This window comes from Lycium ferocissimum, chromosome 4 (assembly GCF_029784015.1).
Source record: "Lycium ferocissimum isolate CSIRO_LF1 chromosome 4, AGI_CSIRO_Lferr_CH_V1, whole genome shotgun sequence".
NCBI lineage: Eukaryota > Viridiplantae > Streptophyta > Magnoliopsida > Solanales > Solanaceae > Lycium > Lycium ferocissimum.
In genome coordinates, this window is record NC_081345.1 from 22,600,709 (window position 1) to 22,628,438 (window position 27,730).

A 27,730-nucleotide genomic window follows, 5' to 3' on the forward strand; every position below is an offset into this window, starting at 1 on the left:
ATTGTAGAGAAATATAGCAGAAGAAAAGATAAGTCAGAGATACCTTCTGCTAGCCCAAGATCGTTAACTAAGATCGGAAGATTCAACTAAAGAAGAGAAAGCTATGGAAAGGAAAAGTTTACTTGAATTGGCTTGCATTGGTAGTATTAGCTTACAATTGGTGTTAACTTGGCTTGATTACAAATGACTAAGGCCACCCCTATTTATACTTGTCTAGGGATGGTTCTTGATAGAATTATCTAGATATATCTACAAAATATCTAGTTAGCCTTATCTTCTAACACTACTCTAGAATATCTAGATTTTTCTTTAAGATAATTATCCAAGATCCTACACTAGACTATTCTAGATCCCTTACTAAATATCTAGGATTTTTTGTACCTCCAAAAAATCAACTTTACTTACTTCCAAAACTTATCACAATTATGTGCGCATACGCTTATAATCATCAAAAGTGAGAATATTTTCAAATGTTTGTTACGGCCAGATGCTTTTATGCTTACTATAATATTTTCGACAATAAGTGATCAGCAATGTTTAAAATCGACTCTCAATTGAAATTGTGTGGAAAAAAGATCATTCATATCGTATATGTTTGTGACAGTATTCTCTACTTTTACTGCCTGAAATTTGCTTAAGGTGCAATACATTGAAAAAGGCTTTACTTACATATTAATTTAATTGACAATTAGTTAAATACCTTCATTTATAGCCATTTGACCACGACAAAACTGATTTTATCTTGGTCCAGGCCTTAACACTAACTAGTACCCCTCAGTTCAGTTTTACTTGTCAACAATGAGACTTTACGCTCTCTTTGATAAATAATAAATAAAGTGCATATTTTATCATAATATTCATGACTATTAGCATTTCAAAAAGTCTTGCGAAAATGATTTGGAAAATGACTAGTTCATGTTAAGGTAAAACAGTTTTTTTTTTTTTTTTAATTTCTCTTGATATGCTAAAGTGGATAAGTAAAAGTCAAAATTTAATATTAGTATAGCGGATAAGTAAAAATGAACGAAGGAAGTAACGATTATCTGTTGGATCGACGCTCTGTATATGATTTCTAAGACGACGCGCACTTGGAAGGCTGTATTAAATCAACATCATTTTTGACAACTTGTGAGGAGTAATAAGAATTCTCATGTATCTAAAATTTCAGTATTTCCTGATGCACAACGCACTCATTTACTTAGATTGGAAGAAAAAATGAAACTTTTTTTTGAGTGTGTGAATAAGAAACAGAACACTACAAAATGGAAAAAGAAAAAAAATTAATCGCTACATTTACAATGTCAATCTAATAGAGTAATTAATTTTCCCTTTCTCCTTTCACCACTTTAGGCTCATTTGAGATTCATCTCGTGCCTGTTTAAAACCCAAGTTGTTCGAACTCTCCAAAAATGTTGTCACATCCGTGTCGGATTCTCCCAAAATTCACTACTTTTGGAGTAGCCAACACGCACCCATCGATATTTTTGTAGAGTCCAAGTAACATAGTTTAAAACTTTCCGAAGAAATATTCAATATTATCCTGCTCAGTGGGATTTTCACTCCTTAATGGAATTGGAAATAAGCTCTCTTTATAATTTAAAGGCCAAGCCCATCCAGATTGTAAACGTTGAAAAAAATCGAATCCAAGATTCGTTGCTTGTTTAGCGCTCTGATCATAAAACACCAACCTGTAAGTTTCCGTTAGTTCGAAAATGTACTTATCATACTCCCACATCCCATTAGGCCAATGCCAGGGTATCGGGGGATTCAACGTATACACTTTGATCCAATTATTCTCTCGAATCCTTTGCCATATATCATATGTCGCTATCATAGGCTTCGCGACTTCATTACTGGCCATAGTTGCAAGTGATCCACCGCGTAACATTAGCGTCGTCCAGCTATTGCCTGGAATAGGTGGGCCCGGCATTTCCCCGAATAATTCAGTTGCAAAATCAAATGTTAGAACTCTGAACACATTGTCCTGGTCACATATCACCTGGCTACTGGCCATCCAATGATAAAGTCCATCTTTGTAAGTGAAATTTTGTGTCACTGATATTTGACATTCGTGTGAGTAATTCGGTTCCAAGTACTTCCACGAGTCATGTTTCGTCGAATACAGAGCAGCGAAAATCTTGGGATGAAGATTGGTCGTCCATTCATCCCAAAATGTCCGAAACGATATAATTTTGTAGTCCTGAGTTGTTTTGTCGTAACCCATTCCAAGCATACGACAACAATCATTGAACGTTTCTTTGAGCTCAAATTCGAACTTAGGAATAAGCCTAATCTGTTTCGTTGCAGGATTCCACCAAGCAAACCGAATATTATCCATGAAGTGTCCCTTCTCTAATAGGAAAATTCCATTCATTGGACCATGAATATCTCTGAAATCACTAACACCATCGATATAAAAAGTCCTCTGATGAGTAGGGACAGTTCCAGCAAATATTTTATCAGGGAGTAAGTAAATATGAAATTGCCTTGTAGGCAAAGGTTCGGTGTCGTAGTCAACACCAAACTTGGCTACTATTTTACGAGTACCAGTACTCTCGTTATCGAGGTGTTTTTTGATGAAACTCGAGCTTGTGATGAGATCGCGCCAACTTTTACACACACGTTTGTATCGCAACAATGATTTAACAGGTAATCTCGTTAAAATATGATCATTAACAAGTTCTTCTCGGGAGTAACTCTCTGTATTACTTGACATTCTGATCAATTATGAAGGAGGCTTACCTAAAGTAATTATTATAATAAAAAGATTGAATAACTTTACGTACCTGATTGAGAGGGAAAAAAAAAATTAAATTAGTGCAACGAACTATATAACAATATCACTAATATGGTAATTTTTGGTGCTATTTTGACATAGATCATCTGAACTAATTACTTCTTAGCCCTTGTGGGAGGAAAATTTATATATATGGATCATAAAAGATAGAGAAGTGAATAATTTTCGTGCATCTCTTATGTATATAGATTAAAAAAATAGATTGACAAGAAAACAACCAAATGAGCGTAAAATTAGCTAACAACTGGTAATTTTTCCTATAACAATGACGTAAAAAAATAATCTCCGTCCAATTCCTAAAGGACTGGGTAAAAAGGGATTGAGTACTAGAAGGGACAGTAAATTCATATGATTTCAATTCTGATCTGAGGAGAAGAATCCTTGTAAACCATTGTTCCAACTTCCAATAGAGTTTTTTCTCCCTCTCTCTCACTTCCACCCCCCCCCCCCCCACTCCCCCTTCACATTGGGCAAAATATTATTTAGGAAAAGTTATACTCCTAGAGTGTACAAAGAAAATCGACAAACCGCACCAAACCGATAAACCGAGCCAAATCGAGAAGAAAACCCGATTAGTCGTTTGGTTTGGAAAAAAAAAAAAAAAAACAACCATAATTGGTTTTGTTTCAGCTAAAAAAAAGTCAAACCAAACCAAACCAATCCGACATTACATGTATTCAATTCTAAAAATATTTTATACATAAAAATATTTATTTGTAATGTAATATATAAATATTCTTAAATTTTTTTGTAGTTTTTTATCTTTATCATTTTATTTCAAGTTTGAACTTAGAATTTTGAATGTCAATAAGTTTTATATCTCATGGATGTTAGTAACTCAAATAAAGTCTGATGGATGTTAGTAACTCAAATAAAGTCCAAACCAAAACAAATTCAAGACTAATGCTAACAAAAGAAATTCAATTACACCACTAGGAATGACACTAATATTGAATATCTATTCTTTAGTTTTCATAATTGGTTTAGAGAGTGAAAATACATAACCTTTTTTTTCCTTTGTCATGTAATTAATACTTATTAGCCATACTTATTTTAGCACGACTAGTATTTTTAGATTATGGTCATTTTCTTTATGACTTATTAATTAGCAATATTTATTTTAACCGACTTTATTATTTTTTTTGTTGAATACTTTAATACAATTCATCCATTTCACATTTTGTGTTATTTTCTTAAGAAACGCCTTAATTATATAGTTGTATCTTACTAGGACTAAAGAAATATTTGAAGTAAAAGTTGTATGTTTTGTATGAAGACTTTTTTGGAAAAAAAAAAAAACTCGAAAAAACCGATAAAACCGAATAACCCAAAAAACCCGAGGTTGAAAAACCCAAATTTAATTGGTTTGATTTGGTTTATAAATTTAAAAACCCGACTCAATTGGTTAGGCTTGGTATTTAAAAAATCCTAACCAACCCGATCTATGTACACCCCTATATAAGACCTCCATCCAGATTTTCCTCTATAATATTTTGCTTCCTTATGGTTTAAGATAGTACACATTTCTTCCTTAATCGTTTAATTTTATTTTTTTGAGTTATGGGTAAAAAACACACCTCTACTTTTTTTTTTAGAGAAAAGACATCATAGCAACTAAACTTTGTATTTTTACCCCCTTAACTTCATCCCAATTATTTACCACCCTTAATGGTTTAAGATAGTACATTGCCACATCATGTTCTTCCTTAATGTCAAAAATGTTTATTATTTCTTTTTTTTTGAGTTATGGGTAAACCAACCCTTCACACCATAAGAATAACACCCACAAGAACAACACCCACCATCACCCCACCAAATTTCACATTTTTTTTTTTTTTATTGATTATTTTGGTTGTTATTGTTGGCTATTATTATTATTATTATTATCATTTTTTGATTTCTTGATTTTGATTTTTGTTTTCCATTTCTTCCATAATCATTATTCCATAACCACCACCATCTTCTTCTTCTTCACAAGTAAAACGCCCCCTCCTCCACGCGCCCCCCCCCCTCCCCCACCATCATTTGTTCTATATTCTCATCATTCTTTTCTTACCATTTTTTGGTTTCTTGATTTTGATTTTTTGTTTTCTTTCAAAAATAAAATTATGAAATAATGATTATGGATGATTTTGAGAAGGAATGGGATGAAATTTGGTGGGGTGATGGTGGTGGTGGTGGGTGAGTGTGGAGGGTTAAAGATGTGGGTGTTGTTGTTATGGTGGTTATGGTAGGATGAGAGAAAGAAGAAGAAAGAGAAAAAATAAAAAAGGAAGGGTGAAGAAGATGGTGGGGGGGGGTTGTGGGGTGAAGAAGTGGGGGTGGGCAGTGGAGAGAAAAATAATTAATTATTTTTTAATTATATATTATTTTTATTTTATTTTTAATTATATAATAATATATATCTATATATATCGGCGCCGGCCCACCTTTTCACTCTTTTAATTTTTTTTTTTTACTTTTTTTTTTGCCACGTCGGCTCTCGGGGTGGTAAATAATTGGGATGAAAGTTGTTAAGGGGTAAATAAATACAAGTTAAGTTTAGTTGCTACCGAGTTTTTGTGCTAAGTTCAAGGGTTAAATGATGTCTTTTCTTTTTTTTTTTTATCTTCCTATCCGAAATATAAGGTGTGAGAACTTAAACTATCAAAAAAACAAACTATCATTTGTTCATCACCGATAGCTGAGGTAGGGAAATTGAACAAATAATAGTTGAGATGTGTTTTCTAACTAGTTTACATATTTTATTGAAAAGCATTACATCCGATACTTAAGTAAAACTAAAAAAAAAAAAAAAGAAGCATACTTGAGGTATGTTTTTGACCCTTATCTTTTTTTTTTTTTTTTTTTTTTTTAAGCAAAACTAGTTTTAAATGATAAATGTAGTACTAGATATATTACAGTCTTGTGATCGACTTTACCATTCATTCACAGCTTCGGGATAATAACAGTTTTGGTCATTGTGAATTCTGCTTAAGGTCCTTGTTATTTATAACTCAGTATATTTATTTAATTAAATAAAATGTATGTTTTTTATCCCTTCATACAAAAAGTATTTTATATTTGACTATTTATAGAACTATATTACAGTAAAAATGAAATAACAATACAAATTTAACATAACACATGAGTAATTAAGTGGTGGAGAGATTAATACTTACGATAAATTTATGAATATTCACAAGCAAAGGGTTCAAATGCGCATAATTCAGTTAATTGAAGGTTTAATGTGCTTAGTCAGATATCATAATGACTAAAATCGGAGTTACCGATAATTTAAGGATAAGAAGTGCTATTAACTTTTTTTTTCCTTCTTATTTAATAAAATATTTTGTTATGTAGTAACTTCTATTAGTTCCAAGGACCAAGTGCACACATTTATATTAATTAAAAGTTAAATGTGTTTAGTCGAATAATATAAGGGATAACTTTTGAATAACCCAATAATTCTGGAACCAAAAGCATTATTTCCTCTTTCTTCGCTCTTTGTTATTAAACAGATTGTATTTGGTCAATCTTTTCTAAAAATATTTTTAATAGTCCATCCAGTCAAACTTCTTTGAAGCTGAATTTTTTTTTTTTTTTTTGGGGGGGTAAAAAAGCACTTATTTTTGAAGATTGGAGGTGCTTGTCCAACAAATGTGTTTTTGAGCAACAACAAAATTATTTTTCTGATATAGGAAAGAAGCAAACAAACTTTTGCTTATAAGAAGTAGAAAATCAATGTTTTCAAGACAAAAATATTCTTAACAAAAACTTTTAAGTACCAAAACATTAATCTTTTTTCATTTTCCTTTTCTCCTCCCCTTACTCCTCTTCAAGACGGATTTTCAATTTATATTGAATGATGTTTATGGTATATATCTAAATCATCATGTAAAGCTAAGTACTACCTCCATCCCAATTTATGTGAAGGTATTTTGGATGCATAAAAAGAAAGATTTTTAATTTATGGTCTAAACACTTCAAAAGATTGAAGTTTTCATGACGACTTTCCGCGCGATGCTTTAATCGCAGCTAAAAGTAAAGTTTCTGTGACGACTTTAAAAGGTAGCCACAAAATATTAAATTAGAGTTATTTGCCACGAAAAAAGGCGAGTTTTAATGGTGAAAAAAAATAAGGTTTTTGCAGCGATTTTTAGATGGTATAATTTGGGGCGACTTCTAAGTAATCTGTTGTGGATTGTGGCGATTTTTTGTCGTTGCCACAAAAGAGTTTCAACCACAGCACTTTTCTCAGGGATCCTCAAGTAGCCACGAAAATTCTTTTGTGGCGACATTCCCACTCTCTGTGGTGAGTTGGGTCGACACCGAAGGTTAATTCTGTAGTAGTGAAATTAAAACAAGTCATTTTTGTGGTTATAAATAATCTCATTTAGGGTATAATGTGAAGTTTAAAGTTAAATTGTTACTAAACATAGAAAGATGTCATTATTTCAAGATAAACTGAAAAGAAAGAGTGTTACATAAATTGATAAAGAGATAGTAATAAATTAATTAATTAAGAATGATTATAATTCAACCGCACTTTTTGGAAAGATTGATCAAAGATGTTATGTTTATCAAATGTTGAGAAAAGCACTTCTTAAATTAATTGGCCAAACAAACTGTTCCTATCCAAAAGTACTCTCTTCTGAAAGATTATCTTGACAGAAGTGCTTCTCAAAATAAATAATTTTTTGAAATTTGGGAAAACAAGCTCATAGTTATTAGTTAAACTAATTTGCAATTGAGATAGATATACATCTTATTGCCTCATGCAACCATAATTAGGGTTGAATTAATGTACTTTCATTAGCAGTATCCTGTAGACACATAGATGGTCGGTTAAGGAATCAGATAGACTTATAAGCAACTCGAAAAATACTTTCAAAGTGTGTCAGCCCCAGGCTGATAATTTAATACATTGAAATTAGATGTGAAAGAAGCAATTGCTTAGGTAAAGTATTATTAGGGAAATGAAAATCATAGGCTTTACCCCCTTGAATTTCGTAATCACTAGTTAGATAATTATTGAATTTGACAATTAGTTGAATACCTTCATTTACAGCCATTTGAACAATATATGATTGTTATAATATTGACCCTTAACACTAATTAGTATCAATTCCCAGTTGGATCGAGATCATTCATCATTCACTCACACGCTAATATCATCTCTAAGCCGAGGTCAGCTGCAAGTCCGTTTGTAATCAACATCGTATGGCAATTTCCAAGAGGTAATTAATAACTACTAAGAATCCTCAAGTTCTGAATATTTCAATATTTCCTGATGGACAATGCACTCAATTGTTTGGATTGGAAAAACTGAAACCTTTCTTTGAGAAAGAAACAGAACACTGCAAATTGAAGAAGAAAACATATGCACATATCCGATTTAAAACGGACATGTGCATATGTTTAAGTTAACTCCACAAGCGGGACCAAGCATATTGCTACCAAGATTTCTTCCAGATGATTATTCCACATCAACTAAAAAGAATTCAGCTCAGCTGTAGGATGTCCATTGACAGATTTTCATGACTGAATTATATAGATGATGGAATAATCAGATATTGAGCTTTTCGAACTTTATCTGTAACTCACTGCTCGTGCTTGTTTAATACTTTACGAAAAAGTGTTCAGCATTATCCTTCTCCGTCGGTTTTTCTTTCTTTATTGGAACTAAGCTCTCCTTATAACCCATAGCCCAATTAGAGCCAGAGCTTAGTTCCAAAAATTGAAGTCCAAAATTAGTAACTTGTTTAGCTGTCTGATCATAAAAAACCAACTTGTTACTTTGTATTAGTTCATAAATAAACTTATCATACTCCCGAATCCCAACAGGCCTATGATCTGGTATTGCAGGATTCACAGTATAAACTTTGATCCAATTATTCTCTCGAATCCTTACCCATACATCATAACAAGCTGTCATTGCTTGTGTAACATCATCACTAGACATAGTTGCAAGTGAACCCCCTCGTAACATTAAAGATGCCCAATGGTCACCTGGAATAGGTGGTCCTTCTAATTCCCCGAACAATTCAGTCGAAAAATCAAATGTCCGAATAAAGTACACATTGGTCTCTTTATTGCAGAACCTCGCGCTCATAAAAATTCAATAGTACATTCCATTCTTGTAGGTGCAATTTTGGGATATACATAGTTGACATATGTGAGAGAAATTAGGTTCTATGTGCTTCCACGTGTCATTTTTTGTCGAATAGACAGCAGCGTAGACCTTAGGGTAAATATCGCTTTGCATGTCATCCCAAAATGATCGAACCCATATGATTTTGTAGTCATGAGTGACGGGGTCTATTCCTATTCCAAGTCTACGATTCATGTCTTCCCAATATTGTTGTACCTCAAAAAAAACTCGAGGAATAAGCCTACACTCTTTGGTTGCAGGGTTCCACCAAGCAAATCGACCATTGTCCATGTAATGTCCTTTCTCTAATAAGAATAAGCCATCAATTGGACCATAAATACATCTGAAATCTCCAACATCGTCGCAACGATAGATTCTCTGATGTGTAGGGACACATCCGGCAAATATTTTTTCATTGAGCAAGAATACATCGAAACACCTTATGCCCGGATCTTTGTCGTGGTTAACACCGAACTTACAAATCATTAGACGGAGGCGATTACTCTCACTATTGAAGTGCTTTTCAATAAAACTCGAGTTTTTGATGAGATCATTCCAGTTTTTGCACACACATTTGAATCGCTCCAGTGATTTCACAGGGAACCTCGATAAAATATGATTAGTAACAATTTCTAGTCTTGAATAGCTCTCATTGTTAGTTGTCATTCTGCTCAAATTATTTCCTGTAATAATATGTGCAATCATCCTGGCTATGAACAAGCTTAATTACCCAAACCTAGAAAATTGACAAACTCATAAATAAATGAAAAAAACCATTAGACATGTGATAGATTGCAATATACGGAGAACCATTTCCCCCGTTAATGTACCTCTTTCTTTTCAACATTTCTTCATTCCTAACTAAAAGAAATTACATTTCCCCTCATAAAGTAAATTGATTCTTCCCAATCAAGTTCATTCAATTTTGTGATCTTTCGACAATTCACTTTTCTTTCACTTCTGCATCTTGTAATAAAGTGTATAAAAGCATCAATTTTCCGGATTAAACATGCGATTTAAGGACGCTTTCACAATAAAAAAAAGATAAAGAAGGCAAGATAAGGAGAAAGTAAAGGTAAATCGTTAGCAATCTATAAGTCACTATTGGGAACAAACAGAATACTACCAAAGAAGTAAAAACTAACTAAAATCAACGGATGAATAATCTAACCTTATATGCAGGAGCGAATTAGGAGTTGGTGGCTATTTCTATCAAGAATGGTGGCACACAAAAATCAAACAAGCAAGAGAAAAGAGAGGTCAATGATGATGTCATAAATAAAGAAGAACGCAGAGTAAAAATGTTTAGATCATAAAATACACACATGTAAATGGTTCTAACAGGAACAACAACAACAAACTGAACGTAAAATTAGCTAACCACCCGTGATTTTCTGTTACAACAAGGACAAAAACAAATTCCGTTCAGTTCCTAAAAGAATGGGTAAAAGGATTGACCAATGACTAACGTGTAAGAATGAATAGAATTATTGATGTTAATAATTACATGTACAATGGAGCATTTGTTTTGTTGTTTTAACTACATTGGAACAAGGTTTGGCTTTCTTACATTTGAAATGTTTGGCTTTCTTACCGTTAATATAATCTCAAAAGACATATTCTACATGGCATTATATTCCAAGTTCGAGGGGAAAGAGACGTCACGAAGAAAATAATGATTTTCTTAATTTGTATAGAGAATTAGAAGGAAACTTTTACTTCCACAGTTTTCGACTAAATTCTAGGCTTTTTAGTGCAACAACTACACTTTAATCTCAAATAAGTTGGAATTTCGGCATATATATCACCATTTTCGTTCTTTCTCGAATTTTCATTAGTTATATTTCTCCATTTATACTCATATAAGACCAATATTATACAGAACTTTCCAATACTGTTTATTGTGATAAAGGCAATTCTAAAAGACCCATAGGAGAAAAATCTATGTATTATGGATACTTTGTTTAATGTAAACTTATTAATATGTATTGATAAACAGTTGTTTTGGTAGTTGGAGGAGGTAAAGAATAGCTAATTGTGATCACCTATAGAGATCATTATAAGTACTTAGTGAATTATTTTATAGCCATTTGCTCTTGGTACTAGTCATTTTCTTATTGTAATCTCAATAGAAATATGTTCACATGATGATATTCTGACATTATATTCCAGCGTTAGATTAAAAGAACATATTTTACATGGTATTTTCCGAAGATAATGATTCTAAGGAAAATCAGTAAGATTAAAAAAATATAAAGTGACAATGGTAATGCTAATGATGATGTTGATTTCATTTATGTATTTTATGTGTGTGTATGTATGTATTAGATCCTCATCCTTAGGGCTTGCTTATATGGCACAGCTGGAAACAACGGGCAAGATGTTATATATATCCCTATATATATTACCGCGCCTATATGCCGGGCAAGATGACATTCCACCCTCAGTGTATGTGGGATAAATGTATGTTGTGTAATGTGTATGAAATGTTTTGCACGCTTGAACGAGTAGTTTATACGAGGTATAATTACTTGCTTCATCTTGTGTTATCTTCGTTACGATATCATATTACTATTCATGACTTACATACTCGGTACATTGCTTTTTTTTTCCCGGTTTTGATTGGTGAGCTCCTTCTTCCGGAGCATTCCGAGTTGCATATGTTTTTTTTTTTTTTTTTTTTTTTGTGACAAGAGGGTATGTCGGGAATTTTATCCGGGAAAGCTTATATACTCCGGTCATGTTCATAGAGAGCTTTGCGGCAGGTTCACGTATGCAGCTTAGTCATAGTGTGATAATAGTAATGTCGGCATCATGGGTCTATTGTACATTTACTTATGCATGATATTATGTTCATATTTAGCCTCTTGATCTTATTGTTTCTATTCGAGACATGAAGGATGTAAGTTATAAGTTTGTTCGCTCGGTTCCTGTAAGGTTCCAGGTGCCAATCACGCCTTACCAAGGGTGGGGTGTGACATAATATAATCTCAAAAGGCATATTCTACATGGCATTATATTCCAAGTTCGAAAAGAGATGTCACACGATTTTCTTAATTTGTAAGAGAATTAGAAGGGAACTTTTACTTCCACACGACTAAATTCTAGGCTTTTTAGTGCAACAACTACACTTTAATCTCAAATAAATTGGAATCGGCTATATGAATTTTCATTAGTTATATTTCTCCATTTATACTCACATAAGACCAATATTATACAGAACTTTCCAATACTGTTTATTGTGACAAGGTTAAAAGACCCCTATGCTTACTTTGTTTAATGTAAACTTATTAATATGGCCAAACATATTCGCAGCTAATTATGATCACCTATAGAGATCATTATAAGTACTTAGTGAATTATTTTATACCCATTTGCTCTTGGTACTAGTCATTTTCTTATTGTAATCTCAATAGAGCACATTTATTCTGACATTGTATTCCACGTTAGAAAAAGAACATATTACAATTTTCCTTGTAGGAAAATCAGTAAGAAAAATATTGCTCCTACATTACTTAGATCCTCATCCTTATGGCTCGTTTGGTTGGAAACAACTTATCTAGGGATTAGTTATTCGAGGTGGAATAAAAACCCAAGAGAGAAGACTAATTGGCAAACCCATGATATCTGCGGTATGCTCGGGGTGAGGGTATTACATATTGTTCCCCAAGAGAGAAGAATTGGCTTCTGAAAGCTTATAACTGGGAAAATACTCAACCAGCTACAATACAACTGAAGGACCAAAAGGTTAATCAAACAACGTTAGCAGCTCATTGTCGAACCTAGCTAGTATACAACAAAGACGTCAATAGCATTACATTGGCTTTCTTTGTTCAATCTTCAAATAGCATTTCTTGATCAAAGCTCCAATCCATAGTCACAGTGTCTCGAATAGATTGTCGTCTTTCAATTTATTGTGCAAGAACAATACACAGTCATCTGATAATCTTCCAGACTTCAGCATAGAATAAGAGACTGAGAGGGACTGCTTCGTTTTTCCCTTTGTTTATCCTGACTAGGATAACTATCCAATGTATCTACATGTATTTTACAGGGAAACCTAGCCACATTTACAAACTTGACTTAAAAGTGTTTTATTCTTCTATACAAGTAGATACATCTCTGTTTAAGATGAACTATTAAGTTAGGAACTTTTCCAGTAAGCCTCCAAAGAAAAAGCTTGTCTTAGCCAGACCACCAGTTTCAGGTACCTTTGCAGATGTCGGGACTTTCTTCACGTTAAGCATCATTGTCTGACCAATTTCTTCACGCAGTCTTTCAATCGTCTTCATCTCTACAGGGTTTCCAGATGCATCCCTTACGTAGAAGAAATTCTTTGCTTTCTCTCCAATAGTTGTGACGCCAGCTCTAGTAACTGATAGCCCATTTTCTCGTAGGACTCTTGTAACTTCAGAAAGTAGACCAACTCGGTCCTTGGCACATAACTCTAGGCTGAAACCCTGTATATCAAAGGAATTAAGTAAATTCTACCTGGGGGCATTAGAAATTTGAAGTTTCTCGGAAGGTCCGTGCATGCCATAATGGTATAGATTGAAGCAACATATGAATGATTGAAAGGCAATGGAAATATTTGATGAAAAAATGCGAGTCAGAAATAGAATATTACCCTGCCTAATTTTTGAAAATATAATATTAGTGGGCCACATCCTACCTCCTACTACAATCAAACTTTCACATTCATCCCAATCTCAAATTTAAAAATTGCACATGTTCATGGACCTAAGCTAGGAAAAAAATCAGCTTTACATAATTCACTAGATTCATCAGTACCGGGCGAACACAGACTCATAAAGAATGGAAAAAAAAGTGACCATGTAATACAGTTAGGAGCATTGTTTCCATAAAGACTATTTTTTATCCAAAGGATGAGAAATCAGCAATTTCATCAAGAGACAAAAAACATCAATCGTTTGATTTCTAGCATCCCAACTAATGAAAAGATAGGAAGAGATGTAACAGTGAATTGGCATGTCAAGTGAAAAACACCGTAAACAAAGAGTTCACCACAATTAGGCCTGAGCACCGAGCTGAGACAAGCTAGAGTCAGCTTAAACCGAGCTACTATGGTGATTGGTGCTGAAACTAGCCAAGCCCATGTTTAATCGAGCCGAGCTTTGCTACAGTATAACTGAGCTCGAGCTGAGTCCAAGTAGACTCTTTTAACATTTGCACGCAAACTCTTCGCATATAGGAGAATTACTTTCATAATAAGTTGTTTGATTATGAAAATATAAGCATAAATAGTTTACTTAAATATTGAATTCATATGCCATCAAATTTTAGACAATACTAGACTATTTGAACTTAAAATTGGAGGTGGTTTATTAAACATAAAAGATAATTAAATTTTCAAAACACGAAAAAGTAACAAAATTTGAAAAAGAAATGCTAAGTAATTTCATTATTTCGAGATTATACTTAATTTTTAGTTACGTTTCACCTGAACCATAAAGTAGGCTTAGATTACAATAGGATTAAAAATTCATGGGCATCAAGCAAAGTATGAAATTACAAACTTATTACTATCTTTGTTCCATTTTATATGCATTATTTTCTGATTAGTCTGTTCCGAAAAGAATGACACCTCCCTATAATTGAAAAAAAAAAAAAATTAAACTTTCCATTTTACCCTTAATGGAATGCTTTTATAGCCACAGAAATCTAATGGCATGCTTAAACAACATGTTCTAATAGACCTTTGTTATATCATAAACTTTGTGCTCAGTCAAATACCGAAACATAAATTGACACAAATTTAGTGATTACTTAGTATTAGTTTCCTAAACGCAATCTTGAGAAACATCCAGGACAAATAATTTAGAGAAATAGATAATCTCCCTTACCTCACTTATCCTTCGCCGAATCGCAGCTTCAAGACACTTCACAACCTTGTCCTTCTCCTCTTCAGATTCCAGAGTGCAACCATCCATGTGGCGAATAAAATATTCCTATAAATTCAGTCATCTTCACATTACATATTGGAATCAAAGCCAAATGACACTCCATCACTGATTCCAACTTAGAGCCACTTTGATACTGGAAGGAACTTAGATACTATAGCATAAGCTAACTAGATATCTTTTGGGGGGATTTTCATGTATTTTATTTTCTCCATCTCCTTTGGAGTTCAATTAAGAATTACATAAATCAGTAACCCAAAATTAAAAGGTGATGCATGAAAATACTTCTAAAGTAGATACAGGGTTAGAGAATTTTAATGTGGTAAAGGTTGTTGAGAATATAATTAAGTAAATAAAGTGTGCTCTCTCTAACAGCTTAAGCTTTTAGATGAGATGGCCACACACTTTAATCAAGGTAGTTCAGAAACTCAAGCAAGGAAACTATATCATTCATGCTATCAGTTCTGATCCTTCTGCTCCCACTGAAAGAATTGAAATCAATTGGAGCTACCTATATAATACTTTAGCATTTATCTAATAAGATGATAGTTCTAAAGACCATACAGATAACATTCCTTTTCAAAGTGTGGGTAGAGGCTGGGGCAATGTTGACATTGTTAACCGGAAATAAATTTTAAAAGAAGTATTGTAAAATAAAATGATCTATCCTCCATATGTAAGTTTATCTTAGCAGTCATCAGAATTATAAAATGAGATTACCTGTGATGCAGAGGGACCATCTGATGAGATAGTGGCATGGAAAACAGCATACTGCATGTCTGTGAGGGTGCATACAATGTCAAACATAAGCTTTGGTCTATCCTTGCAACTTACACTGACCACTGAATACCCTTTCTCGACACAGCTTTCAATTCTGACTTCTGGTTTGGAGTTAGGAGGGTATTGATCTATCTCCATTTCGAGGCAACCACCTTCGTAGTCCCTATCAGCAAAGAACATCTGATGAAGCCGCCGATCAACATGAGTACTACCAACTGAGAAAGTAGCATATGCCCCACTCTCATCATCCTCACGTCCACGAAGAATGTTATTGAGTTGCTCTTCCATGACACACAATCTCGGTTCCTCATCCTCATCAAGGGATGAACAGTTGTCATTAATATAAAGGACACATGCTATGCGCCTATTATGAGTCCAAACTTCGGCAGCAGCAACATTAAAATGAAGATTGGCTAGAACAGCAGAAATTTCTGATAGCAGACCCGGACGATCCCTCCCTATAAGCTCAATGGTGGTGTAATCACCCACAGAGTTCACTCCTACCTTTCTACCTGGCCGAGTCTTCAATATCCCTGATGTGTAACCTTCAGGTCCTAGAGCCTAATGTAAGAAATTCAATGAAATCGTTAATAACTTGGGTAAAACTAGTTCTTTTTCTCAGGGTAGCTATGTTTTCACTTTTCATTAGTCACTTACATAACACACCAACATTTTCTCAGGATAAAATATGATTTTTGTGGGTAGCCACTAGGCCAATTATATGATCTTGAATACAAAGTTCAGGAAAACCTAACTGCAACTCGTGTGAGGAAAAAAAAAAAAAAAAAAAGAGAGAGAGAACAAAAAAATTCTGCAGTAAAGTGAGGACTAAAATAGCAATAAGCTCATGACTGAATCACACAGTAAAATAGGCAAATCCAAACACATTATCAGGAACTATTCAGTTTGTGGAATTGGGATCTCTTATGTATACTAGGTGCAATAAAATGCTTGAGTACAAATGGCATTGATAATGCCTGCATGTAAACCTAAAGAAACATAATATCAACTACAATGGCTAGCTTCGAGTGCATGATATTATAGAAACTTCTGGAAGATGCTACATTTTAACTTATCTCTCTTTCCCTTCTTTTGTATACTATCATACGAGGAACTGTCAAAGTAATTGTTGTCTTGTCCCTGCATTAATTGTGTATAGACCATAAACTACGAAATCAAAAGGTGAGAAAAACAAGGGATACTTTACCTTTTCTATGTGACCAATGGTATTGCTGTCTGTAACCTTGTTGCCATGTTGATCAATAACATGAAATACTGTTAAAGTTTAAAGGAAATGAAATTAGTATGAATTTTCCCAACTGAGTGCCCTAAGCCTTTAGAATATTATATGCAGATGGGACAGAACTACAAAAGAGTGTTAATGAAGGAACAGAACAGAAGGTTGATAAGTTTTTCAAATGGCCCAAAAACTGGTGAAAGTGAAAAAGGTATACATGGCCACCAATTAAAACCTACTACCCTACTATTTTTTTCTCCACAAGGAATTGACACATACTAGTAAATCTGTAAGCACCAATGTCGAGGAAACCTGCATTTAGGTACTTATTTGGATAGCAGTCCAAGTTTATAATGAAAAAGTGCAGACCATCATCCATATCCAGCAGTAGCGGAAGAAGAAATTTATACAAGGTAATTTAAAAAATACTAGAATGTCATGTTTGGGATTTGAACCTATGACCTAAAACAACTTTTCCATCCCCTTTATGACTACACTGGAATCTCCCCTTATGTCAAGGGAATTCAACCGTTTATATAACCAAAAGAATTCGTTTTAGATCTTGCGTTGTATCATTTTTCAAGGAAGGGGATCCAATTGAACCCACTTACTTATACCTGGTTCCACCCTTGATATCCAGTCTCCAAGATTAGCTCTGAAAAATGCAACTACTCCCTCAGTTTCAATTTGTTTGTTTGGTTTTGACTTGACACGGAGTTTAAGAAAGAAAAGAAGACTTTTGAATCTTGTGATCTTACACAAAAGATATGTAGAATGTACCAAAATGCCCTTTAATCTTGTGGTCTTAAACATGCCATGTGGAAAGGTTGGAATTAAAAGAATTCCAAAAAACGAAAGAGGCATTCTTTTTTAAACGGACTAAAAAGGAAAATAAAACAAACAAATTGAAACAGAGGGAGTAAAAGAAATTTTAAAAGAACTCAAATGAGAACCTCGAGCAAAAATACTTGGACGTGCCTTGTTTTAGAGCTTCAATAATCAAAAATACTAACAAGAAACAGTAGACTCACCATCCATGAACCACCCGCCATCGGAGGATATGTAGGCTTTGGTAATTACAAGATCAAGGTCTGTCAGGATTTGCACCACTTCCAGCAGTATTCCAGGTTTGTTGATACTGTCTACCTGAGGAAAAACACGAAAATCTCAGGGTGTGTTTGGTAAGGAGGAAAACAATTTCTCGAAAATGTTATCCGATTTTCTCAGTTTGGTTGGTTAAAATTTTTGGAGAACATTTTTCTTTAGGAAAATAAGTTCTTTAACAATGAGGAAAATGACTTCCCTAGTGAAAATAGGGAGAACAAGTTTCATGAGTAGCATTCCACTTAATGTAAACTGAAAATTATGGAGCATCTTCGTCAAAACTCCATCTTCCTCCACAGGGGGTTTAAGGAGGACAGCTTGATAAATTTTACGAACTCTATACAGGCATAGCCTTCTTGTTTATTTTTTTGAACACCTCGGCATCTAAGAAGGTGCTAAAGGATGTTCATCAATAAAATACTTTACCTAACAAAACAATGTATCAAAGCAACTGAAGGACATAGAGTTAATGTGAGACCCCTTGTCTGACACAGACTAGTGATTTAATTCATGCGTATCAGATCACCAGGCTTTAGCTTACATAGATTAGTAGTTCTGCTTATGAAAGCAGATTATGAGTTCAAAAAGTTTGACAACTTAAATTAATGAAATATGCTCCCTATGTTTGGAAAAGTTTACTCCTTTCTTTCAGTAAATTTTTTGACAGTGCACCATAGCAGGCTGAGATGATCACTCTCACTGATCTATCAAGATTTATCGTAGTAATCTTAAGAGCCTATTGAACTGTGGCAAGTCAGCTTCATCTCATTAAAGGTTCTGCAGCATCTTGAAATTTTAAAAAAAAAATAAGAAAGGAATATCACTCAAGATTCTTAAGGTAGAAAAATTACCTTTACTAGAGTGCAATCCTTGCAACTCGCATTGTCCACAGATACCCTAAAAGTTTTAAGTTATCATTAATAAAACTAAAGAAAAAAGATGAGGCTGTTACTATGAAGCAAGACAATTAGACATCCATAATATTCTTTCGTTGGTTCAAAGAAGACTGACAGGTTTCCATATCTTGGTAGAAGTAACATTCTAAAGGGGCATCATAACTGTGATGCTTCCACAGTTAATAATATTTAGGCTGGCCAATGAAAGCAAATAAAAACATAGTGAAGACAAGCAGTGGATGTGGTAAAATGATAAAAGCTAACAGTAGAGAATCTCAACCTTGGAGGATTTATTCTGATACTTAAAGTCTCATATTCAGGATCAAAATAAGGCCCATAACTCCTTGCCATATGAACAACACTTCTGTAGCCAACAAGGATACTTCCCTTTTCTCCTTTACATCGAAAGTAGCCAAATTTGTTCTACAGCAGCTGACTGGCCTAGTCACCCGTGATACAGTGATAGCAAACTAATCCAGCACTTTACCTGCCAAAGATAATAATAAAAGCGCAAGCAAATATATTTCCTGTAAGTAGAAGGGTGTTGAAATAGAAATGCAATAAACTTATAAACCAAAGTACTTTTCTAGCTAGGTAGCCAATCCCGTTCACTCAATTTTTCTTGACATGCTCCACATGATGGTAGGCATTGGTATTTGGTAGCATATTGTCAAGTCTAGATACTATGAAGGAAAACTCAAAATGCATTCGTAAGATCAAAGAGAAAGTAACATGAATCCGTAATTAAAAGCCATTCCTTGTTAGCTTCTACCTAAAAAAATGCATGCAGTTCAAAGTTTATAGTTCTGTCACTGCTCTGATTACCAACTTGTTGAAGTCAATCTATAATGCAAAGCAGAGTTTCAAGAATAATGATGAAACGGGCAAGCGCCTGGACTTTAACTCCCAGGTCCTCGTAAAATACTCATAGTAGAATACAATGTTCTTAAACTAGCATGTGAGGTCTCTTATTGGAAGGTCCTCTATTGCTTAAGATCTCAAGAAACTTGGCGTTTGGTTGAAATTTTTCAAAAATTATCTTACGCAATGCAACTTAATTCTTGTGTTTCCCCAAAAAGTGTTCGCTTGAATTTTTTTTTTAAAACTTTTTCAAAGATTTTCAAACTCAGTTCCTAGAAAACTTCAAAAACTCAAACAAACAAAGTTTGCAACTAGCTGATCATTAAACATTTCTTTCCCATCTTATAAATAGCACCAGAGGATCAAGACAGTGATTGACAAAGAGAAATAGCAAAACTGAGTATTTAAATGTATGTAATACTTTGGAATTTAACAAGTTTGTGCTAAACAACAGCACAAGGAATAACACACTAAAACAACTAATCATTCATGCATTAAACAACTAGTCACATTTGGTTGCGGTTTGACTAATCCCCCTTTCTAAGAAGGGAGTATAGCTCCCAAAAGTCTAATTTTCTCAAATTATTAAAGAAAGAAATAAAAGGAACTAAAATTAAATAAGTGTCTTCCAAATTTAATTACCTAAACTATCCATAATTAAATAGGTGCTGGGATTTGGCCACTTAACACTTAATAAGGACAATTCTGAAGGAAAATATTTTATTAATAAACTTTATGAATCTCTAAACGCTCTCTACAATCTCCACAATCTCTCTTATTCTCTCTTGTTATGAAAATAGCTAGTAGCACCCCTATTTATCATAGTAAGAAACCTACTTGAACTTAAAACATGAAAACATATTCCTATAAATCCTAACCGGACACGTATTAAAATATCAAATTCTAATCAAGTTTGGTTTCCTACAATTTTAAATTATTATTTCCAACAAAATCTGAAAAAATAAGATTAATTCTTTCTTAATTTGATGAGTAAACACTCTTTTTAAACTAAAAAGTAAGGTTAACTGGGCACTCTTTTTAACTGGAGGGATTACTCAATAAGAAAAGTGTAGTTTGTATTTATTACAACATGATTGGGTGTCTTGACAATTATTAGAAACTAAGGATATAATAAGATAATTCCTCCAAAGTGGGGGTAGAAGAGGAATTTTAGGGAGTTATGACCACAAAAAAAAAGGGTATCTTGGGGAAAGGATTTGATTCCAAGACTTTTAAACACTAGCAAAGATTCCCAGAGTATCAATCTCAATCACGACTTTAAACCACAGAAGTTTAACGGTCCAGATTTTAACAACAAAATTCACCACCAATTTGACCATCAAATCTAATCCGCATAGACATGCGTATCAAACTCTTGAACTCTTCCACCAACATATCTCTGTCAACACATCGCCGAGAAAATAACAGAGCGTATTGTCACAAACTTTCTCGGGAAAACAACAGCAATGAAGTTACTAGGACCTTCTTTTTTAAATCAACTTACTCCCGCCGTCCCAATTTAAGTGTTTTAATTTGACTGGTCACAGAGGTCAAGAAACCAAGGAGATTTTTAAATATTATGGTCTTAAATTAAATATATTAAACTTGACAAGTAGAATGTTGGAATTGTAACTTATTAAATATAGAATGATTTTGGAAAGGAAGACACTTAAATTAGCAAGGGGGGAGCACCTCTCAATTGGCATGAACATAAGCATAATCAGTAAACATCAAAATAAAGAAGTTATAACTTACAGATAGTGAGAAACTTGTGGAAAGAATTTTAGAGATAATCCAAGTAGAGAGGCGCCTGAGAAAATTAAGTAGCAAACAAGTCCATGCATTCACTGTTGAAGAGAAAACAGAGAATGTTACCAGTTAAGGTCACCTTAAATAGAAGGCAAAAAAAAAAAAAAGGGAAAGTGGGAAAAGCTTTAGACGTAGGAGAAGCACTTGTTGTTGGAAAGAAGTGCCCCTCCTTAGCTTCCACTCTCTCTTTTATGAATGGCTCTAAGTGCAGTGCTATAGTAGCCTATAGCTAAAGGTGGGGTGTATGTGTGTAAAGTAAACAATTTGCCCGCTTGCTTTTTTGAGACATTATTACATGAGAGAATATATTATTTGAGTGTTTTTATATTAAGGTAATGAGGCGGCGCCCAAACGTTTAACTGACACAGATGCAGCTCTCAGACGCTAAAATGACCCCTGGGGCTCTACTCTCTCTGTCGCGCGTCAATTGCCGTCTCTTTCTTTGCAATTACTTAGGACTTCGGAGCACTGTTTTAAACGGCTGGGCGTTTTACATATCTCGGAGAGGCGTAAGCCCGATGAATATTTAATTTTTAATATTTTATAAAATAATATAATTAAAATAAATATTTTTAAATAGATAAAATTATATAAATAAATAAAAAGTAATTCATTATACGCCACTTCTAACTTGTAATTATATATAACATAATTTTATGAGTATAAACATACAATGAAATTAAAGTTATTTTGAAATGCAAATCAACTCTAACATCTTAACTTTCAAATAATAAAAAAATCACAATTTCTCAAAACAATATTAGTATCATACTATTCATTTTATCTCCCTCTAAGCAAATAATCAATAAACTTTATCTGTATTATAATTAAAATGTAATTCCTTCATGAATAAAAATAAAATTACTTTCAAATAGCGAATTAATAAAATATGATAATTTTGATACATACGACAAAAGACCAATGTCAAGTGAAAATGTACAATTCGGTTATGTATTTTAAGATAAATATAAAATGATATTCACCCTCACGATGTTTTCAAATAGTAAATATGCAATACTACAACTTGTTAATTGAGTTAAACCCGATCTTCTTATTTCTATAGATGAAAAACTATTAAGTAACATTCATTTGTTAAAGAATTATAAGGGTCAATGATTTTAACTAAGGAATTTAACATATAATTTGTGTAAGAACTGTTAGGCGAGTCCCGAGTATTGGGCATGTTTAGGGCGAACAGTTGGACGCTCAGGGTGTTTAGGGCGTAAGCCTCACAGGAACTAAGTTCCGCACGTTAGTCTCGGAGCTTTTTTAAAACACTGCTTAGGAGGGGGCGACGAGCTGAATTCCAACTTAGGAGGGGGCGACGAGCTGAATTCCAATTTAGATTTGACGGTGAATCAATATAATATTTCTTTGTTGGTGAAAACATATAATTATAGTTGAAAATAAAATAAATAACTAGGCTAGGCTAAGGCGAGAGTGTCTCGCTTTTCTTAAGGAGATTCAAATCTACTGCACCAAAATTTTCATTGGTTCAGAAATAATCATTATGACTTGTATTCTCCAAAATACAACGGTCCAATAATGTCGTATAACTAAAATAAATTGTAAACAAGTGGTTGAATTAAAAGCTTCATAAAAAGAACACTTATTCTTTAACAAATAAAACTCTCTTTTTTACAATACGAACCTCATTTTTTCATGCACTCTACAATATTTTTCACACCCATCACAAGGTAAAATTAAAATGACTATTATATATAGCTGTTGGGATTCTTCTTTAAAATAAATTGGAAGATAGTGTGATAATAAGTTATGCGAATATGCGAGAACATGAGTTGGTGATTACAAGGAATAGTAACCACTTTCGAGATCATAGTAAAGAGTTAAAGTCATTTTCTCCACTTAATATTCATGATATGATTTAATATAGTTATTCTAACACTAAAACGTATTCTAACATTTCTCATTAATTGACAGGTCCCGAATTCGAACTTTAATAATGAAGAATTTTTAGTAGAAGCAATTTATCTTTTTACCATGAATTTGAATTTATTCAGTTTCAAAGTCCATATAGAATATTGAGCGCGAGAAAAGAAAAACAAGTTCAACTGAAGACATTGATGTATTGAGTCAAGGCTCGTTGAACCTAATTGATCCTTGTTGTAGTGTACCTCTGCTCGAGCAAAGCTGGATTTGATCTTTTAAAAAAAATTAAATTTAGAGATAAGGGTCAAAAACACACCTCAACTATCACTTTTTTTTGAGTTTCATACCTAAACTATCAGAAGGTTGAGAAAACTACCTAAACTATCACTATCTAGTTTGCAAAACACACCTCAAATTATTCTTGAATGGCATGTGATCTACACTCTCCATTTTATATAAAAATGTTGCCAAGTGTTGTCCACGTGGATAAATAATGTCACAATGCACCTACATGGAAATTAAAAAAAAAGCTATTTGTTTTAAAAAAACAAACCGAAAAATAATAATTTTTGTAAAAAAATATCAAAAATTATAGAAAATAAAAAAATAGTTTAAAAAATGGAAAAGTTATTTTAAAAAAAAAAAATAAGAAAACTGATTATTTAGTTTTCACATTTAAAAAAAAAAAATCAACTTTTCCATTTTTAAATTTTTTTTTCTGATTTTCTAAATTTTTTTACAAAAATTATTAGTTTTTTTCATTTTTTTTAAATCCAGATTTTTTTTAAAAAAAATGCTGATTTTTTAAAAACATAATGCAATTTTTTTTTAAAAAAATATACAATTTTTTCTTATAAAAAAATAATATTTTTTAATTTCCATGTAGGTGCCACCATAGCATTACTTATGCCATGTGGACAATTTTTTTGAGAAAATTTTAGCTTCACTTGCCTTTTGGAGAGTGAGTTCACACATTTAGTTCAGGTGTGTTTTGCAAACTAGATAGTGATAGTTTAGGTAGTTTTCTCAACCTTATTATAGTTTAGGTATAAAACTAAAAAAAAAAAGTGATAGTTAGGGTGTGTTTTTGACCCTTATCTCTTAAATTTATAACAAATTAATGGATAAAAGTCATTACATCCTCAATTTTATTTTAAGAATCTAATTATCTCTCAACTTTGAACAATAGACCCCCCCCCCCCCCCCATATTTGACAATTTAAATTCTCCATCTATGTATTTTCTCACTTTTCTTCTTTCTTCTCATAAATAATATTTATATTGTAAAGGTAAATTTCTCACATAGACTAAGAAAATTTTAATTTTAAAAGAAGTAAAATAAAAAAGACAAAGGTTGATAGTGAAAGTGTGGGAGTTTGATTTTTAAAGTAAAACCGGGTGTGTAAATAATTTTCACCCATAAATTATTTGTTAAGAAAATAGATGAGAATTACCAATTTAAGTTAATACTCACCAAATTAAATTAAATTCACAAATTCATGTGTGAATTCAGATATAAATAGTGCAATATCTGGACTCTGGTGAACTACCGTTATAAACTAGAAAATCGAGTGCAAAATCAGTCCCCTACATTTATTTTTCTAATTTAAGATCTATTGTATAGTATGTTTTTTTTTTATATATATATAATTGGTATACACATGAGATTAGATATTCATTTAAAGCAAATGAACCTATTACATCATTACATCAAAATGTTAAAATATATAGTCGGTCAGGTTAGGATAAACAAAGCTACTTTTAGCTAGGTAGGACCCATTAACTTTTGCAGTGGACTTAATTTATAATCCTTAGGTTTATGAATTAGATAATCAATATGTCTACTTTTAAGTACGAATTAGGAATCCAATCATACGCTAATGACAAGCATTTCTTAGTATGATAATATTTGTTTAGCTCCAGTTAATGGCTCTCGGGGATCCACGCTAATTAGTCGAAAGTCAGAATCATTTAAGCCATATAAGAAAAAGAAAAAAATATGTATTTTTAAGTAAATTGAAGAGGAAAAAATGAAAGAAAAAGCCCAATCAATTCAAACTTTGCATATATACTTGATGAACCAAAAGAAGTAGAATCACATTCTTAACGTTCCTAAAATATATGCATAGAGTTAGCAGCAAAGAAAGTTTCATACTTGGCTATGCTCTAATGCATCAACATCATATACCATTTGATTCCTTTTTTCCATTTTATTTTTACCTCTTCCAAGTATCTTCATTTTGTAACTACAAATGTCGAAACCTTTCCTTAATATAACTCGTGATTATTCTGTTTGCCTACCCCTTTTGAGGGAGTTATATATATGATGTGACCAATTCATACTTTTCAAATATCATGTGGAATAAAATTACATCACTATTTAAGATAATACATTTTTAATGAACCAGCTGTTTACCCCGAAATCGGATAATCAATTGAATTTATATGTGGGTATAGGATATGTGCTTAGTTCATGAGATTGATAAGACAAAAAGAAAGTAGAGGTTTGAAGGTTCATCAATAAGATAGCTAAAGATATAAACGTCATAAACAATATATCATATCATAAACAACAATATTAAGAGGAAATGTACCTTGGCCGAATGGACGAATGAGAGGAGAAAATGATATATGAGCTTCTTCTATTCAAGGTATTCTTTTTGAAGATAAAAGGTGCCAACCCCACGAAGGAGGGGGGTGTCCCCTATTTATAGTGCTGCCTCCATGGGCTTCCTCCAATGTGAACTAAATAATAATAATAATAAGGATGCTACGAACGGATTTGGTGGGATTTGACTGACGGCGCCGTCTGACACACGCATGGTCGGTAGCTGACCGTGACAAGACGCTACTGACGCGCGGCTCGCGCGTAACGGCTGTACCGGACCAACAACCACCGGACCAACGGTCATACCGATCCAACGATCATACGGGCCTATAACATGGAACCGAATGGCACACATCGGCCCGGTATGATGGCTCCTCCGGTTCCGCCTCCGGTATGACAGCGCTACTCGGTTCGGTCGAATGTAATCAGGCACGTTCCCATCTTCCTCGCCCCGGACCTCACTTCATCGGTTTACGTTACGTCCGGTTTTCCCCGTATACAGATAGCCCCTCACTTCTCGTCATGCCGGTCCACCGGGGTAACGGGAAGTGAATAACCTTAGAAACCGGTGACTCGGCCGACTCGTTCTTATCTTTAAATTTTGGCGGGAATGGCCACGTAACGCCTCTGCCAACCGCCTTTTGCACGTTCTGCCACGTCGCCTCTCATTAATGATGGGGACACGCGGCGGTTGTGCGATTGGTCACCCTCGGTAACCGTTCCTCTTTCTCTTTATATAAGGCCCATCACCCACTCACTTGTCATTTTTCATTCCTCTCTTCTCTTGCCTTCCCTTCTCTCTATATTCCTTTACATTCCCATAAATTGCTAACGGTTGCATTCGACTTGTTGTTTGAATCACCGACTCGAAATTAGTGCAAAAGGCTTTTGCCATTTGCTTTGGTTTGGCTGTTTCGTTGTTTCCGAGACACAAGTTTCTCCACTTCCTTTTTTACTTTCCAACCCTTCCCCTTTCGTATTTCCGATATGTCTGAGTCTACTTCCCACGAAGTTCCACCGATGTCATCACCGGGATCCGATCCGGGATCCCCGGCAAAAATCGAGCTCGCAGTTTCGGATATTATTCCGGCCAAATTCAATTTTAACAAAGATCTCGAGGTCGACAAGCCGTCCACGGTCTCGGACGGGGATCGATGTGAGGCGGTATCCCTCATCGATTACCGAGGAAAACTCGATGTAGTCGGGCCATGCGGATGGGATACCGCCGTGGGGTTTTTGCACGGGACCGGATGAATCGTCACCGATCACCGAGAAGGGTTCTTGTTCGTATACACTTACCCTTTTACACTCAAAATCGATCCTCCGATTGATGGGTCATCCTTGATATGTGCCGAACCTACGGCGTGACTTTAGCGCGCATCGGTCCGATCGTTTGGAGGGTCGTTGCGTGTCTCCGGTTTTTAGCTAACAACGGCGAGAAGGATTTACTGTTGGGCCATTTGATACGCTTGTGCTATTCAGGGTCTTCGGGCGGCGTAATAAAACTTGTCAAGCGCGGCGGAACCCGTTCTTCTCGAAGATGGACGGAGGAGCCGGGACGGGGGCTGGTAGAGGTATGTCCGAGTGAAAACCGAGGACATCATCCCCGCCGTTGCTACGCCCTTCCCGGAGAAATGGAACAATAAGCGTAAGTTCGATCCTTTGAGCAATCGTTTTATGCACTTAGTCATTTTT

General features: G+C 34.0%; 2 protein-coding genes across 3 annotated transcripts; both read right to left on the reverse strand.

The window, feature by feature from the left end:
- Positions 1-1,507: 1,507 nt before the first annotated feature.
- LOC132053824 (F-box/kelch-repeat protein At3g23880-like) lies at positions 1,508-2,716 on the reverse strand. Its single transcript, XM_059445924.1, has one exon. The coding sequence runs from the start codon at positions 2,714-2,716 to the stop codon at positions 1,508-1,510; it is 1,209 nt and encodes a 402-aa protein (XP_059301907.1).
- A 10,099-nt stretch (positions 2,717-12,815) lies between these two features.
- Positions 12,816-21,822, reverse strand: LOC132051851 (ACT domain-containing protein ACR3). 2 transcript variants are annotated; one of them, XM_059443099.1, is made up of 8 exons: positions 21,485-21,822; positions 19,149-19,355; positions 18,824-18,869; positions 17,900-18,014; positions 16,839-16,906; positions 15,572-16,192; positions 14,795-14,899; positions 12,816-13,390 (listed from the first exon to the last, which is right to left on the reverse strand). In XM_059443099.1, the coding sequence occupies exons 2-8, from the start codon at positions 19,217-19,219 to the stop codon at positions 13,070-13,072; spliced, it is 1,347 nt and encodes a 448-aa protein (XP_059299082.1). In that variant the 5' UTR covers positions 19,220-19,355; positions 21,485-21,822; the 3' UTR covers positions 12,816-13,069. The 2 variants fall into 2 exon arrangements, with proteins under 2 accessions (XP_059299082.1, XP_059299083.1); XM_059443100.1 differs by lacking the exon at positions 21,485-21,822 and adding an exon at positions 19,451-19,989.
- Between the last annotated feature and the right edge of the window lie 5,908 nt (positions 21,823-27,730).